Here is a 17,674-nt window from a genome sequence, read left to right as displayed (position 1 = left end):
TTCTTCATGATGCTCTCTGCGCTTTTAACGGACCTCTGAGACTATCACAGTGCAGGTGCATTTATACGGAGACTTGATTACACACAGGTGGATTGTATTTATCATCATTAGTCATTTAGGTCAACATTGGATCATTCAGAGATCCTCACTGAACTTCTGGAGAGAGTTTGCTGCACTGAAAGTAAAGGGGCTGAATAATTTTGCACACCCAATTTTTCAGTTTTTGATTTGTTAAAAAAGTTTGAAATATCCAATAAATGTCGTTCCACTTCATGATTGTGTCCCACTTGTTGTTGATTCTTCACAAAAAAATACAGTTTTATATCTTTATGTTTGAAGCCTGAAATGTGGCAAAAGGTCGCAAAGTTCAAGGGGGCCGAATACTTTCGCAAGGCACTGTAGGTCGGAGTCATTAAAACTCGTTTTTCAACCACAAACTATAGGTTTGGCAAGTCGGTTAGGACATCTGCTTTGTGCATGACACAAATAATCTTTCCAGCAATTGTTTACAGACAGATGATTTCACTTATAATTGACTGTATCACAATTCCAGTGGGTCAGAAGTGTACATACACGGGGGCCTCATGGGTGGCGCAGTGGTTAAGGGCGCTGTACTGCAGCGCCAGCTGTGCCATCAGAGTCCCTGGGTTCGCGCCCAGGCTCTGTCGTAACCGGCCGCGACCGGGAGGTCCGTGGGGCGACGCACAATTGGCCTAGCGTCTTCCGGGTTAGGGAGGGATTGGTCGGTAGGGATCTCCTTGTCTCATCGCGCACCAGCGACTCCTGTGGCGGGCCGGGCGCAGTGCGCGCTGGCCAAGGTTGCCAGGTTAGGATGCGCGCTGTGTTAAGAAGCAGTACGGCTGGTTGGGTTGTGTATCGGAGGACGCATGACATTCAGCCTTCGTCTCTCCCGAGCCCGTACGGGAGTTGTAGCAATGAGACAAGATAGTAGCTACTACAACAATTGGATACCACGAAATTGGGGAGAAAAAGGGGTAAAAAAAAAAAAAGAAGTGTACATACACTAAGTTGACAGCTCGGGAAATTCCAGAAAATGATGTCATGGTTTTAGAAGCTTCTGATAGGCTAATTGACATAATTTGAGTCAATTGGAGGTACCTGTGGATGTATTTCAAAGCCTACCTTCAAACTCAGTGCTTCTTGGCTTGACATCATGGGAAAATCAAAAGAAATCAAGACCTCAGAAAAACAATTGTAGACCTCCACAAGTCTGGTTCATCCTTGGGAGCAATTTCCAAACGCCTAATCCAAAACCACCATAAGAAGCCACTGCTCCAAAACCACCATAAAAAAGCCTGCACATGGGGACAAAGATCATACTTTTCGGTCTGATGAAACAAAAATAGAACTGTTTGGCCATAATGACCATCGTTATGTTATGGTTTACAACTGCACATGGGGACAAAGATCATACTTTTCGGTCTGATGAAACAAAAATAGAACTGTTTGGCCATAATGACCATCGTTATGTTTGGAGGACAAAGGGGGAGGCTTGGAAGCCGAAGAACACCATCCCAACCGTGAAGCACGGGGGTGGCAGCATCATGTTGTGGGGGTGCTTTGCTGCAGGAAGGACTTCACAAAATAGATGGAAAATTATGTGGATGGAAAATTGTGGATATATTGAAGCAACATCTCAAGACATCATACAGGAAGTTAAAGCTTGGGTCTTCCAAGTGGACAATGACCCCAAGCATACTTACAAAGTTGTGGCAAAATGGCTTAAGGACAACAAAGTCAAGGTACTGGAGTGGCCATCACAAAGCCCTGACCTCAATCCTATAGAAAATTTGTGGGCAGAACTGAAAAGTTGTGGGCAGAACCCGACTCAGTTACACCAGCTCTGTCAGGAGGAATGGGACAAAGTTCACTCAACTTATTGTGGGAAGCTTGTGGAAGGCTACCCAAAATGTTTGACCCAAGTTAAACAATTTAAAGGCAACTTCTGACCCATTGGGAATGTGATGAAATAAATAAAAGCTGAAATAAATCATTCTACTATTATTCTGACATTTCACATTCATAAAATAAAGTGCTGACCTAAGACAGTGAATCTTTACTAGGATTAAATGTCAGGAATTGTAGAAAAACTGAGTTTAAATGTATTTGGCTAAGGTGTATGTAAACTTCCGACTTCAACTGTATATTTTTAAATATACATAACCTAGACAGGTCCAGTACAAATACATAATTTATGTTCTATGAGATGAGATGGTCAGGCACAGCCCGTTGTTGGTTCCTGCAAATCTAGTGTTTGTGTGTGTCTGTGACGTGAGGGATCAGGGGAGATTGTCTCAAACTGTCACAGCCGTGTCTCTCTCTCTGTGTTGTTGTAGTCTGTTGTGGAAGTCTGTAGCGATTGGTCCGAGTTGGAGGCTAGGACCTCCTCTTTCCTGAGTGCCTCCAGTTCTGCTCCGCCATTGGCCACTTGGTGGGCGCTGCATTCCTCTCTCCGCAGGTGTTGTTTGAGCAGCACGAATCCCAGTATACACAGCAGAAAGGAAACTGTCCTCAGGCCCATAGTCAGACCCAGGTAAGCTATCCTGAGGAGAGAGAGACCAGGGGATACACACACTCAGAGACTTGACATTACACTGGTCCTTCCAAATGGCAAGTCTACTGGGGTTGCCTTCAATATTGGCTTGAAAATCAATGTTCAGCATCTGATGTTATAGAGGGTACGCCTCGCCAACATTATCACTTTGAAGTAAGTGTGTTGTCTATGTGCGTTTGTGTTGTGTATCAGGCTTGACCAGGGCCCTGTTTCAGAAAGCAGGTTTAGTGAAAACTCAGTTAGTTGACTCAGAGTTGAAGGAAACTCTGCGTTTACGGTTTCACAAAGCCAGTTCAGCTTAACTCTGAGTCAGTTACTATGGCAACATACTCCGTGAAGCTAACCTGCTCACTGGCAGGTTTTCTTCAACTAACCCAGAGTTTCTCCTCTTTAGCTGAAGCCTGCAGACTGAAGGAGGTGTCAGACATGGCGAGTCCTTTTCTTGAAGAGCCAGTTGTTATTGAAGCACAAACACTCTGCAGAAATCTCCGTCAGGAGAGGGTGATCAGACCCCGCTTGGATGTTTTATCATTCCCTGATGATTATCTATCTGTGGGCTTTTCCATTTTTCTGCACAATCGATCATTCATCTGAACAATATTCTCAGCCCTCATATCGTTCATATGACACATCGTGGACATGCTCTCAGTTCGGAACAAATTCTTTGTGTTGCACTTTACCAACGGGAGTTTTCTATATAACATCGGTGACGCTGAGCATATTTCCAAGGCAACCGTCTGTCAGGCTGTCAGAAATGTGACTCTTGCAGTGAAACGTTTACTGTACACGTTTGTGGTGTTCCCAAGCCACAGACCCACAAGACTCATCAAAGAAGAATTCCACAGAATTGCCGGTATCAGTCTAAGCAATTATTTATTTAGTTAGTATGAAGCTTTGAGACTTGAAGCACTAATCAGTTAAGTTTATATATTTTAGGGTTTCCAGGTGTGATTGGCTGCATAGATGACACTCATTCCTATCACAGCTCCTTCAGTAAAATGAAGGAGATTATGTGAATAGGAAGTTTTACAGCAGCATTAAATGGTCAGGTTGGCCTAAATAGTAGCCTTTAGCATTCCAAATGAAAGATACTTCACAATACATCTACTGCAGCTAATTACTCTTCTGCACTGTGAAGATCACATGTGATGCAGCCCACATCATCAGCAACGTAGAAGCAAAGTGGCCTGGGTCTGTGCATGACTCACAATTTTTTTTGTGGGTGTACATTGAGCGCTAGATTTGCCCGTGGGGAGTCATATAAAGCTATATCCTATTATAATCTATATTTTGCTTACTCCTATTGCAACTGAAAATGTAAACTGTATCCTCGTATTATCATAGGAAAATTCAATGGTTACCTGCTCGGTGACAAGAGGATACCCCTGCCAACCCTATTTTCTGACCCCTTACCCCGATCCTGAGCCCGGCTCGCAGAAACGTTATAACTTGGCTCACTGCAGGACACGAGCCAGGGTAGTGATGACCATTGGGATGCTCAAGGCCCGGTTCCAGTTCCTTCGTAGGCTCAGGGTCACCCCATAAAGGGAAATGGACATTATTGTGACATGGGTGATTCTCCACAACATTGCCACAATTAGAAGAGATCAATGTCCAACTCAACCAGTGAACGATCCTGGTAACGATCCTGACCACCCCGCTGACGCACGAGATGGAAGAGCAGTATTCTATCATCATTTCTGATTGACCCGTCGTCACCTCCCCAGTGTCAAATAAAGACTATATGCCTTTCTTTTTTTATGAAGTCTTCTTTATTTCCTGCAAGTACAAATGCAGTACAGTAGTTCATATTTGTTATGTTGTTCAAACAAGTAAAATTCTCCACCTGTGGGCAGCTCACCCACCTTTAACTGATGTTCTACCTGTGGGCACCTCACCCACCTTTAACTGACATTCTACCTGTGGGCACCTCACCCACCTTTAACTGAGCACCTCACCCACCTTTAACTGATGTTCTACCTGTGGGCACCTCACTCACCTTTAACTGATGTTCTACCTGTGGGCACCTCACTCACCTTTAACTGATGTTCTACCTGTGGGCACCTCACCACCTTTAACTGATGTTCTACCTGTGGGCACCTCTCCACCTTTAACTGATGTTCTACCTGTGGGCACCTCTCCACCTTTAACTGATGTTCTACCTGTGGGCACCTCTCCACCTTTAACTGATGTTCTACCTGTAGATACCTCACCACCTTTAACTGATGTTCTACCTGTGGGCACCTCATTCACCTTTAACTGATGTTCTACCTGTGGGCACCTCACCCACCTTTAACTGATGTTCTACCTGTGGGCACCTCTCCACCTTTAACTGATGTTCTACCTGTGGGCACCTCTCCACCTTTAACTGATGTTCTACCTGTAGATACCTCACCACCTTTAACTGATGTTCTACCTGTGGGCACCTCATTCACCTTTAACTGATGTTCTACCTGTGGGCACCTCACCCACCTTTAACTGATGTTCTACCTGTGGGCACCTCACCCACCTTTAACTGATGTTCTACCTGTGGGCACCTCTCCACCTTTAACTGATGTTCTACCTGTGGACACCTCACCACCTTTAACTGATGTTCTACCTGTGGGCACCTCACCACCTTCAACTGATGTTCTACCTGTGGGCACCTCACCACCTTTAACTGATGTTCTACCTGTGGGCACCTCACCACCTTTAACTGATGTTCTACCTGTGGACACCTCACCACCTTTAACTGATGTTCTACCTGTGGGCACCTCTCCACCTTTAACTGATGTTCTACCTGTGGGCACCTCACCACCTTTAACTGATGTTCTACCTGTGGGCACCTCACCCACCTTTAACTGAGCACCTCATCACCTTTAACTGATGTTCTACCTGTGGGCACCTCACTCACCTTTAACTGATGTTCTACCTATGGGCACCTCACTCACCTTTAACTGATGTTCTACCTGTGGGCACCTCACCACCTTTAACTGATGTTCTACCTGTGGGCACCTCACCACCTTTAACTGATGTTCTACCTGTGGGCACCTCTCCACCTTTAACTGATGTTCTACCTGTGGGCACCTCATTCACCTTTAACTGATGTTCTACCTGTGGGCACCTCACCACCTTTAACTGATGTTCTACCTGTGGGCACCTCTCCACCTTTAACTGATGTTCTACCTGTGGGCACCTCACCACCTTTAACTGATGTTCTACCTGTGGGCACCTCTCCACCTTTAACTGATGTTCTACCTGTGGGCACCTCTCCACCTTTAACTGATGTTCTACCTGTGGGCACCTCTCTCATCTTTAACTGATGTTCTACCTGTGGGCACCTCACCACCTTTAACTGATGTTCTACCTGTGGGCACCTCACCACCTTTAACTGATGTTCTACCTGTGGGCACATCACCTCCTTTAACTGATGTTCTACCTGTGGGCACCTCACCACCTTTAACTGATGTTCTACCTGTGGGCACCTCTCCACCTTTAACTGATGTTCTAAATGTGGGCACCTCACCACCTTTAACTGATGTTCTACCTGTGGGCACCTCATTCACCTTTAACTGATGTTCTACCTGTGGGCACCTCACCACCTTTAACTGATGTTCTACCTGTGGGCACCTCATTCACCTTTAACTGATGTTCTACCTGTGGGCACCTCACCACCTTTAACTGATGTTCTACCTGTGGAAACCTCACCACCTTTAACTGATGTTCTACCTGTGGTTACCTCATTCACCTTTAACTGATGTTCTACCTGTGGGCACCTCACCCACCTTTAACTGATGTTCTACCTGTGGGCACCTCACCCACCTTTAACTGATGTTCTACCTGTGGGCACCTCTCCACCTTTAACTGATGTTCTACCTGTGGACACCTCACCACCTTTAACTGATGTTCTACCTGTGGGCACCTCACCACCTTCAACTGATGTTCTACCTGTGGGCACCTCACCACCTTTAACTGATGTTCTACCTGTGGGCACCTCACCACCTTTAACTGATGTTCTACCTGTGGACACCTCACCACCTTTAACTGATGTTCTACCTGTGGGCACCTCTCCACCTTTAACTGATGTTCTACCTGTGGGCACCTCACCACCTTTAACTGATGTTCTACCTGTGGGCACCTCACCCACCTTTAACTGAGCACCTCATCACCTTTAACTGATGTTCTACCTGTGGGCACCTCACTCACCTTTAACTGATGTTCTACCTGTGGGCACCTCACTCACCTTTAACTGATGTTCTACCTGTGGGCACCTCACCACCTTTAACTGATGTTCTACCTGTGGGCACCTCACCACCTTTAACTGATGTTCTACCTGTGGGCACCTCTCCACCTTTAACTGATGTTCTACCTGTGGGCACCTCATTCACCTTTAACTGATGTTCTACCTGTGGGCACCTCACCACCTTTAACTGATGTTCTACCTGTGGGCACCTCTCCACCTTTAACTGATGTTCTACCTGTGGGCACCTCACCACCTTTAACTGATGTTCTACCTGTGGGCACCTCTCCACCTTTAACTGATGTTCTACCTGTGGGCACCTCTCCACCTTTAACTGATGTTCTACCTGTGGGCACCTCTCTCATCTTTAACTGATGTTCTACCTGTGGGCACCTCACCACCTTTAACTGATGTTCTACCTGTGGGCACCTCACCACCTTTAACTGATGTTCTACCTGTGGGCACATCACCTCCTTTAACTGATGTTCTACCTGTGGGCACCTCACCACCTTTAACTGATGTTCTACCTGTGGGCACCTCTCCACCTTTAACTGATGTTCTAAATGTGGGCACCTCACCACCTTTAACTGATGTTCTACCTGTGGGCACCTCATTCACCTTTAACTGATGTTCTACCTGTGGGCACCTCACCACCTTTAACTGATGTTCTACCTGTGGGCACCTCATTCACCTTTAACTGATGTTCTACCTGTGGGCACCTCACCACCTTTAACTGATGTTCTACCTGTGGAAACCTCACCACCTTTAACTGATGTTCTACCTGTGGTTACCTCTCCACCTTTAACTGATGTTCTACCTGTGGGCACCTCTCCACCTTTAACTGATGTTCTACCTGTGGACACCTCACCACCTTTAACTGATGTTCTACCTGTGGACACCTCATCACCTTTAACTGATGTTCTACCTGTGGGCACCTCACCACCTTTAACTGATGTTCTACCTGTGGGCACCTCTCCACCTTTAACTGATGTTCTACCTGTGGGCACCTCACCAACTTTAACTGATGTTCTACCTGTGGGCACCTCACCCACCTTTAACTGAGCACCTCACCCACCTTTAACTGATGTTCTACCTGTGGGCACCTCTCCACCTTTAACTGATGTTCTACCTGTGGACACCTCTCTCATCTTTAACTGATGTTCTACCTGTGGGCACCTCACCCACCTTTAACTGAGCACCTCACCCACCTTTAACTGATGTTCTACCTGTGGGCACCTCACCCACCTTTAACTGAGCACCTCACCCACCTTTAACTGATGTTCTACCTGTGGACACCTCATCACCTTTAACTGATGTTCTACCTGTGGGCACCTCTCCACCTTTAACTGATGTTCTACCTGTGGGCACCTCACCACCTTTAACTGATGTTCTACCTGTGGACACCTCACCACCTTTAACTGATGTTCTACCTGTGGGCACCTCACCACCTTTAACTGATGTTCTACCTGTGGGCACCTCTCCACCTTTAACTGATGTTCTAAATGTGGGCACCTCACCACCTTTAACTGATGTTCTACCTGTGGGCACCTCATTCACCTTTAACTGATGTTCTACCTGTGGGCACCTCACCACCTTTAACTGATGTTCTACCTGTGGGCACCTCATTCACCTTTAACTGATGTTCTACCTGTGGGCACCTCACCACCTTTAACTGATGTTCTACCTGTGGAAACCTCACCACCTTTAACTGATGTTCTACCTGTGGTTACCTCTCCACCTTTAACTGATGTTCTACCTGTGGGCACCTCTCCACCTTTAACTGATGTTCTACCTGTGGACACCTCACCACCTTTAACTGATGTTCTACCTGTGGACACCTCATCACCTTTAACTGATGTTCTACCTGTGGGCACCTCACCACCTTTAACTGATGTTCTACCTGTGGGCACCTCTCCACCTTTAACTGATGTTCTACCTGTGGGCACCTCACCAACTTTAACTGATGTTCTACCTGTGGGCACCTCACCCACCTTTAACTGAGCACCTCACCCACCTTTAACTGATGTTCTACCTGTGGGCACCTCTCCACCTTTAACTGATGTTCTACCTGTGGACACCTCTCTCATCTTTAACTGATGTTCTACCTGTGGGCACCTCACCCACCTTTAACTGAGCACCTCACCCACCTTTAACTGATGTTCTACCTGTGGGCACCTCACCCACCTTTAACTGAGCACCTCACCCACCTTTAACTGATGTTCTACCTGTGGACACCTCATCACCTTTAACTGATGTTCTACCTGTGGGCACCTCTCCACCTTTAACTGATGTTCTACCTGTGGGCACCTCACCACCTTTAACTGATGTTCTACCTGTGGACACCTCACCACCTTTAACTGATGTTCTACCTGTGGGCACCTCACCACCTTTAACTGATGTTCTACCTGTGGGCACCTCACCACCTTTAACTGATGTTCTACCTGTGGGCACCTCACCACCTTTAACTGATGTTCTACCTGTGGACACCTCACCACCTTTAACTGATGTTCTACCTGTGGGCACCTCTCCACCTTTAACTGATGTTCTACCTGTGGACACCTCACCACCTTTAACTGATGTTCTACCTGTGGGCACCTCTCCACCTTTAACTGATGTTCTACCTGTGGGCACCTCACCACCTTTAACTGATGTTCTACCTGTGGGCACCTCATCACCTTTAACTGATGTTCTACCTGTGGGCACCTCACCACCTTTAACTGATGTTCTACCTGTGGGCACCTCATCACCTTTAACTGATGTTCTACCTGTGGGCACCTCTCCACCTTTAACTGATGCTCCAGCAGTTGTATTTCTATTTTTTTTTTTAATTTGCAGCCTTGTGGTCAATTTCTAAATGACATTTTTCCATTTGTTTCTCTAAGTACACCTTGTACCGCTGTTTCACAGGGAGCTATAGGAACAGGAGGCTCGAGCCCTTTTTTCTCCTGTTGCCATGATGAATCATGTCATCTGCGTTCCATTGAGGGCTTTTTATATCCTCGTGCTTTTACTCAGGGTTAACTTAACTCAGAGTTGATTGAACTAATTGTTATCACCTGTTCTGAAACCGAAAACTATTGACAGCTCAGAGTTAGTCAACCCAGAGTTCAGGTTTAAACTCAGAGTTTGTTTAACCTGCTTTCTGAAACAGGGCCCAGTAGTGTGTATGTGTGTATTACCTGTATGCTGTAGTGTTGTATATCCGACAGGCTCCTCTCCCTCCACATCTCTTCTGGCCCCACTTCAGACACGTGGTGTCGATGACCGCCCCAAAGTAGATGGGCGCTGGGATGCCCGCTGTTATAACACAAATACACACAAAATGATCTACCAGTAATACGGAGGTGGCTAATCTTGGTCATGGAAAAGGGCAGTTTGTGCAGAATTGTGTTCCAACCCAGAGCTAACACACCTGATTCACAAGTAATACTTTTGGATTTTGTTCAGGGTTTTAATCCTAATAGAAGCTGATTAGTGGAGAAATGTGTGACTTGGAAACAAACTGGCTGCAGCTAGTTTTATATCAGTGTTGCTAAGCTGCAGAGCGCTGGCTGTGGGACTGGTAGGGCTTGATCAGACAGGAGTAGGAGGAAGTTGCCCCTAGACGCTGATCTAAGGTCAGTTTTAGTGCCCCCCATCTGTTAACATTTTGGGTAGTAAACTGATCCTAGATCTGTGATCTGACAGTTTTGACTCACCAAGTGTACGTGTGGACAGAGTATGGAACCCCAGAGCTAAGGACTTCAGTTGAGGCTTGATACACCTGCATGGGAGAACACCATCATCAACTTGAACTTTAACATAACTATGAATACAGATAATAGACATAGATCTGAAGATATTATACATGAAATGAAAGCATCCACAATTGAGTTATGGTTCATTATTAAGTTTGCATACTCAAGACAGCTTTAAAGGTCAACTCAAAATACTATTGTTGTTGACATACAGTTAGCTGACTTATGACATTCTCTGACGTAGCCAGTGAGTACCAAAGAGTGAGTACTACTGGCTTCCGTTGGTAGAGCAAGGTAGTTCACCATCAGAAAGGTCTGCCCTTACTACCTTGCTATTCAGCTGTTCTCTCAAGACCCAGAGCAAAAACAGAAGAAGCAGACCCAACTCAGACAACTAAGACGCTCTAAAAATATCAAAACAAAAAGCAAATAGGACACTGCCAGTAACTTAATTTGTCCCAGTAAGGGCAACACATTTCATCGGGGTCAGCTGATCGAGCTTTGGGCAGATCTGCTGGATTTTTGGTGTGTGTGTGTGTATGATTTTGTCTGTGTGTGTGTGTACATTTGCTAATTAAGGACTAGTTTTAGCCAGTAACAGTATTGCTCCAAATCACATTCTACTTTTCTGATATACAGTGAAATCCTCTATTGCTGACTTTCCTGTAACCTCTGTGAAGTATGCCGTGGGATAAAGGTTTAAATCAAATGTACATAAAGTGTACTGAATCTGTTTACTACTATAGCCCTGAATAGACACACCGGGAGAGAGCAGGAAGAACAATGAGCTGACTCATAAAAACTTCTCTCTCAGTCCAGTCAGACCACGAATCTAGAGGACGTAATTCAATCATCTGAAAACGCTATTTGACCGTCTCCTCGCCCTCTATAAAGTCTGTTGCAACCTTATTTACAATGACGGCCTAGGAACAGTGGGTTAACTGCCTTGTTCAGGGGCAGAACGACAGATGTTTACCTTGTCAGCTTAGGGATTCGTTCTAGCAACCTTTCGGTTAACGGCCCAACGCGCTAACCGCTAGACTACCTGCCACCCTGCCGTCATAATACCCATAAAACCTAGCGGTCAAACAGGGAAATGGTTACAATCGTTTTTCCCCATTGGGGATTTTAGAAACACTTAAAATGAAGGCTGTGTTTCGTGTAGGCTTACCCTGGCGTATCGTTTTAATATCTGTAAATCTCTCTAAGACAAGGTGACTTTTATCGATATATTTGCCTGTATTTAACGCCCAAAAAGGAAATGCTAATTAGCTGTTAATGGTGGGAAAACGATTGGAACCAATTCCCTGTTCGACAAATATTATGACTCTACAGAGGCTCTCTCTATTTACATTTTCTTCTTCTCAATTGGCAGATCCCTCCTGATGACCCGGTTGGACATGACTCCAGCCAATAAAGTTGGAAGTCCCACACAGTTGACTACATTAAAATGGTGGAAGTCCTCAATGGCACTGCCCATGCTAATATGGCCTTTTGACCTCTAGAGGCCTCTATCATTCTCTATGGTTGCAAACACGGTCCTTTAAGGCCGGATTTCAATCTGATCGTGATTTGTCTGCTATGCAGCTTTTAACCTGTTGGATCTCTAGGGGCGCTATTTCATTTTTGGATAAAAAACGTTCCCGTTTTAAGCGCGATATTTTGTCACGAAAAGATGCTCGACTATGCTAATTCTTGACAGTTTTTGAAAGAAAACTGCTATGCAGCTTTTAAAGGCAATGTTTCCGCGTTCGTCGTAAACACTGCATATGTCAGCTCAATCAAAAATGATCACGAAATGGTGCATTGTAGACAAAGCGCAGTTGAATTGAATCCCGGCCTAAGTCTAATACACAGACCACATTCAACTTCTGTCAGCCACTCTGTCACCCATTGTGAGCCCATTTCACAGGTTAGCTTTTCTTCAGTGGTGTAAAGTACTTAAGTAAAAATAATTTAAAGTATTACTTAAGTCGTTTTTGGGGGAAATGGTACTTTACTATTAATATTTTGACAACTTTTACTTCACTACATTCGTAAAGAAAATAATGTACTTTTTACTCCATTTCCCTGACAATCAAAGGACAAGAAAATGGTCAAATGCAAGCACAGGCCTCCCGGGTGGCGCAGTGGTCCCGGGTGGTGCAGTGGTCCCGGGTGGTGCAGTGCTAGCTGTGCCGCGACTGGGAGGTCCATGGGGCAACGCACAATTGGCCTAGCGCCGTCCGGGTTAGGGAGGATTTGGCCGGTAGGGATATCCTTGGCTCATCGCGCACTAGCGACTCCTGTGGCGGGCCGGGCGCAGTGCGCGTTGACCAGGTCGCTAGGTGCACGGTGTTTCCTCCGACACATTGGTGGACGCATGGCTCTCAACCTTCGTCTCTCCCGAGCCCGTACGGGAGTTGTAGCGATGAGAAAGACAGTAACTACTACTAATTGGATACTACGAGAAAATTAAAGCACCTATCAAGAGAACACGTAGTCATCCCTTCTGGCCTGGCGGACTCACTAAACACAAATGTATTGTTTTGTAAATAATGTCTGAGTGTTGGAGTGTGCCCCTGGCTACCCATACATTTTAAAAACAAGAAAATGGTGCCGTCTGCTTTGCTTAATATAAGGAATTTTAAATGATTTATACTTTTACTTTGGATGCTTATATTTTAGCAATTACAATTACTTTTGATACTTAACTATATTTCAAACCAAATACTTTTAGATTTTTACTCAAGTAGTATTTTACTGGCTGACTTTGACCTTTACTTGATTAATTGTCTATTAAGGTATCTATACTTTTACTCAAGTATGACAATTGGGTACTTTTTCCACCACTGGTTTCTCAGTAGCCATGGTTACACCTTGCATTAACATGTGGTTGTCATCATCCGATCAAGATGATCCGATCACTATCTGATCGAGATCTGTTGCGTCTACACATGGTAATATCTGTCTCTTATCTGCCCACTTCGTCCCTACTGTGATCAGATTCCCTGGTCCCTCCCTCTATGCAAATGAATCCAACCTGCCTTGGACCTCCCATTATGACACAAGCTGTATTAAATCGACAGAAAACAGCACGCTTTTATAGTCAATAGTTTTAGACTCATCATTACAGCCTACTTTGGTTATCCAACGATTTAAGGCATAATAGACTTACTGTCCCGATAACTATTCAGAGAATCTTTCCAATCCCTAAAAACGTCCCCACACAAACAAGCTGAGTGTCTGGATGTATGTACAAAATACAATTATCGCACAATATAAATAAAAATGACACTTAGGCCCTAATGCACACAGTAAAAACAGAAACAGGTTAAGTTACAGAGTAAGCTACAAAGTGCATCTCTGAATTCCTTGGCCTTTCTGTTGCCTAAGAAGTTTTCAAATATTAGAACCCCTTTTCTCTCATTCAGGATAATATCCCTTCATAAATATCTTTATTTCTATATGCCATTTTAATCAGAGCTGGACGCGGTATTGGACTGTGGTGTGCCATTTGGCACTTGGTTTCTAAAGACTGGCTGGTGTGTTTTTTTTAAGAGGCCGGGGCAACATTGGCCAAATCTATACACTTTCATTGTTCGAATTCATTTACACCAAGGATATTCGTACAAGATGCGTCTTCGACTACCTCCGGAGGCAATCACAACCAGATCATAATGCGTATTTTGATTGTCTACACCTGTCGACCAATGTGGGCACAATCAGAATGTGGTATGATCAGGACAACGGACGCATGTTAGAACCAGGTACAAATGGGGCTTCTGATTATTTCCCCTTTAAGATGCCTTGTCGTAGTCCCAGATTTCTTTGTGCTTTCTTGCCAACTGCTATGACCATCCTTTCTTGTTTGAGTGTATGTGTGGGTGTATGTGTGTGTGTCACTGACCTGATGAGGACCATGTAGCCTGGCGTGCCACCCAGGGAGATGATAAAGGAAGTGATGACAGAAAGAGCCAGGAAGTAAGGGAAGACACGGTCACAGTCGTCTCTGTGAGGACAGTGGCCTACACTGGCTGTCAGGTTACCACTGCTCAGCCCTGCTGCCACCACACAGCTACAGTTAGAGAACACCTGCAGAGGCACACACACACAGAGACACGCACACACACAAAAGTTATCCATAAACCCACCAGGGTGCGAGTCAATTCCGACTGCAATCGTACTGAAATTAAAATGGAATTGACCCCACCCTGTTGCTCACAAGTTTATGAATCAATAATATGATTTATCAGTTTGCATCTCAAATGGCACCCTATTCCCTATATAGTGTACTACTTTTAAACAGAGCCCAAAGGTAGTACACTATATAGGGAAGGGGGTGCCATTTTGGGATGCAGCCTCAGTGCTGGCAATGATCCTCATCTCACCGTGTTCTTCCCTGATCCTGTGGAGGTCTGGCAGCCAGCCAGGCAGGGAGAGACGTACGTGATGCCGTTTTCTCCACAGACAGGGTCCCAGTCTCTGCCTGAACAAACACAGTCGGAGTTACAGGCTGAGAATACTGAGCGCTCCTCATACGATACACCACCCACCCTGAGAGAGAGAAAGAAAGAAAGAAAGAGGGGGAGAAATAAAGAGAATGAGAGAGAGAGAAAGAGAGAAAGGGAAAAGTGGGGTTGCTATTACAGTTTTTTTGGTCATTGGTCAAAACCGAAGTCACATTGTCAAAACTCTTCACACAGTCAGCAAAACAGAAGTGTATGTGGACCAAACTGTGAATCATTTTTCATTGTTTTCACACAAAATGCATTCAATGACCACATTCTCCGAAAACCAAGAACTATTTTCTCATTCATACTCCACCACCTGCAAAACTACATATTTGCAGCACATGTTTTCAAATGCTAACATACTATTTCCAAAACTGTTACAAACACATTCAAAACAGAAGGATGAAAAATGTTGTGCATTTCTACAGTAACCAGATTAAAACATAAAAAATCTCAGAAGACTATTTCATCATTCCAAACACAGCTGATTGCAATTTCAGCCTGAAGCCTACCCAAGTGTCCAGTTTTTAGTCTCGTTACCAAACAGACAAAAGAGGGCTGCTTTGGAATGATTTAGTTCGGAAACATGGCTCAAGGAAGACAGGTTGGTAGGGAAAGAAGAGTGGCAGGGAGAGGGAGAATGTGTGGAGGACAAAGGAGAGGAAGACCCAAGAGCGGTGGTCTCTGATGAGATAAGGGCCACAATTATTGACCATGTTGTAAACCATGGTCTCTCTTTGAGAGAGGCAACCAAGTCTGCAACCAAATCTGCAGCGTTCAACAGTTGCATCAATAGTACGAATTTTCCGGCAAAACAACAGGTGAGTCGTGCATTGTTCAATAATAATTGAACTACATATTACAGTAGAATACAGTATGTTCACATTTTTACATGTATTGACATTTTGTTGAACACTGCTTCATCCTTATGATTCTCTAGGACTCTGGCAATTGTCGTTGTGCTGACCGTATTCACATTCCCAAAAGTGATATTGTCTGCCAGCAACACAAAATACCCTTTGAGAGAAATGAGAGAAATGGTGAACGTGTGAAAGAACTCCGGTATCAATATGTCCAGGTAAGATGTCTGTTGAATAACCAAACAGGGTACATACACAACTAAGCATAATGTAAAGTACTGTAAAACTGTGGGTTTACTGTATTTTAGAGAGTAATGGAGATGGAAGCCAGGCAAACTGCACATCCATTCATCTTTGTGGATGAAGTTGGATTCAACCTGGCAAAAACACACCCCAGGGGAAGAAATGTGATTGGACAGAGAGCAACCGTGGATGTCCCTGGTCAGAGAGCAACTGTGGATGTCCCTGGACAGAGAGCAACCCTGGATGTCCCAGGCCAGAGTGGAGCTAACATCACAATGTGTGCAGCACTGTCCAATGATGGTTTGTTGTTACACAAACCACTCATTGGCCCCTACAATACAGAGGCTCATTTATTTTCTGGATGACATGCATAATCGACTTGTGGAGAGAGGGGCCAGAAACTCCCCTACCTTCGTTGTTGTGTGGGATAATGCAGCATTCCACCACTCTGCTGCAGTCGGACTGGTTTGTTGCACATCCCAGGATGTCAGTACTATTCCTGCCTCCATACTCCCCCTTCCTAAACCCCTTAGAGGAGTTTTTCTCTGCGTGGAGGTGGAAGGTTTATAACCACCATCCAGATCACCAGATGTCCTTACTGGATGCCATGAATGTGGGGTGTGGAGACACTTCTCCTGACGACTGCCAGGGTTGGATTAGACATTCCAGAAGATACTTCCCAAGATGCATCGCCAGAGAAGACATAAGATGTGATGTTGATGAGAACTTGTGGCCAAATGCAGGAGAGAGGGAGAACTAGAACCCACACAGTACTGTCCAGTATGAGTGATTATACTATACATGTTGATGAGAACTAGAACCCACACAGTACTACTGTACAGTATGAGTGATTATACTATACATGTTGATGAGAACTAGAACCCACACAGTACTGTGCAGTATGAGTGATTTTACTATACATGTTGATGAGAACTAGAACCCACACAGTACTGTGCAGTATGAGTGATTTTACTATACATGTTGATGAGAACTAGAACCCTTACAGTACTGTACAGTATGAGTGATTTTACTATACATGTTGATGAGAACTAGAACCCTCACAGTACTGTACAGTATGTGTGATTATACTATACATGTTGATGAGAACTAGAACCCTCACAGTACTGTACAGTATGAGTGATTATACTATACATGTTGATGAGAACTAGAACCCTCACAGTACTGTACAGTATGTGTGATTATACTATACATGTTGATGAGAACTAGAACCCTCACAGTACTGTACAGTATGAGTGATTTTACTATACATGTTGATGAGAACTAGAACCCTCACAGTACTGTACAGTATGAGTGATTATACTATACATGTTGATGAGAACTAGAACCCTCACAGTACTGTGCAGTATGAGTGATTTTACTATACATGTTGATGAGAACTAGAACCCACACAGTACTGTGCAGTATGAGTGATTATACTATACATGTTGATGAGAACTAGAACCCACACAGTACTGTACAGTATGAGTGATTATACTATACATGTTGATGAGAACTAGAACCCTCACAGTACTGTACAGTATGTGTGA

General features: G+C 44.6%; 1 protein-coding gene across 1 annotated transcript in view; it reads right to left on the bottom strand.

Moving 5' to 3' along the window:
* Positions 1-725: 725 nt before the first annotated feature.
* The window catches only part of LOC110501054 (solute carrier organic anion transporter family member 1C1), a 65,968-nt gene continuing 49,019 nt past the window's right edge, over positions 726-17,674 (bottom strand). The window contains exons 11-15 of the mRNA XM_036957579.2: positions 14,902-15,067; positions 14,421-14,605; positions 10,493-10,557; positions 9,974-10,091; positions 726-2,564 (exon numbers count right to left, since the gene is read on the bottom strand). Coding sequence (XP_036813474.2) covers positions 2,324-2,564; positions 9,974-10,091; positions 10,493-10,557; positions 14,421-14,605; positions 14,902-15,067 — 775 coding nt within the window. The 3' untranslated portion in view covers positions 726-2,323. The remainder of the gene's footprint in view (positions 2,565-9,973; positions 10,092-10,492; positions 10,558-14,420; positions 14,606-14,901; positions 15,068-17,674) is intronic.

Source organism: Oncorhynchus mykiss, chromosome 21, assembly GCF_057628025.1.
Source record: "Oncorhynchus mykiss isolate SJ-2025 chromosome 21, ASM5762802v1, whole genome shotgun sequence".
Lineage (NCBI taxonomy): Eukaryota > Metazoa > Chordata > Actinopteri > Salmoniformes > Salmonidae > Oncorhynchus > Oncorhynchus mykiss.
Note: the sequence above shows the minus strand (reverse complement) of the source record. Positions and strands in the feature narration are given on the sequence as shown.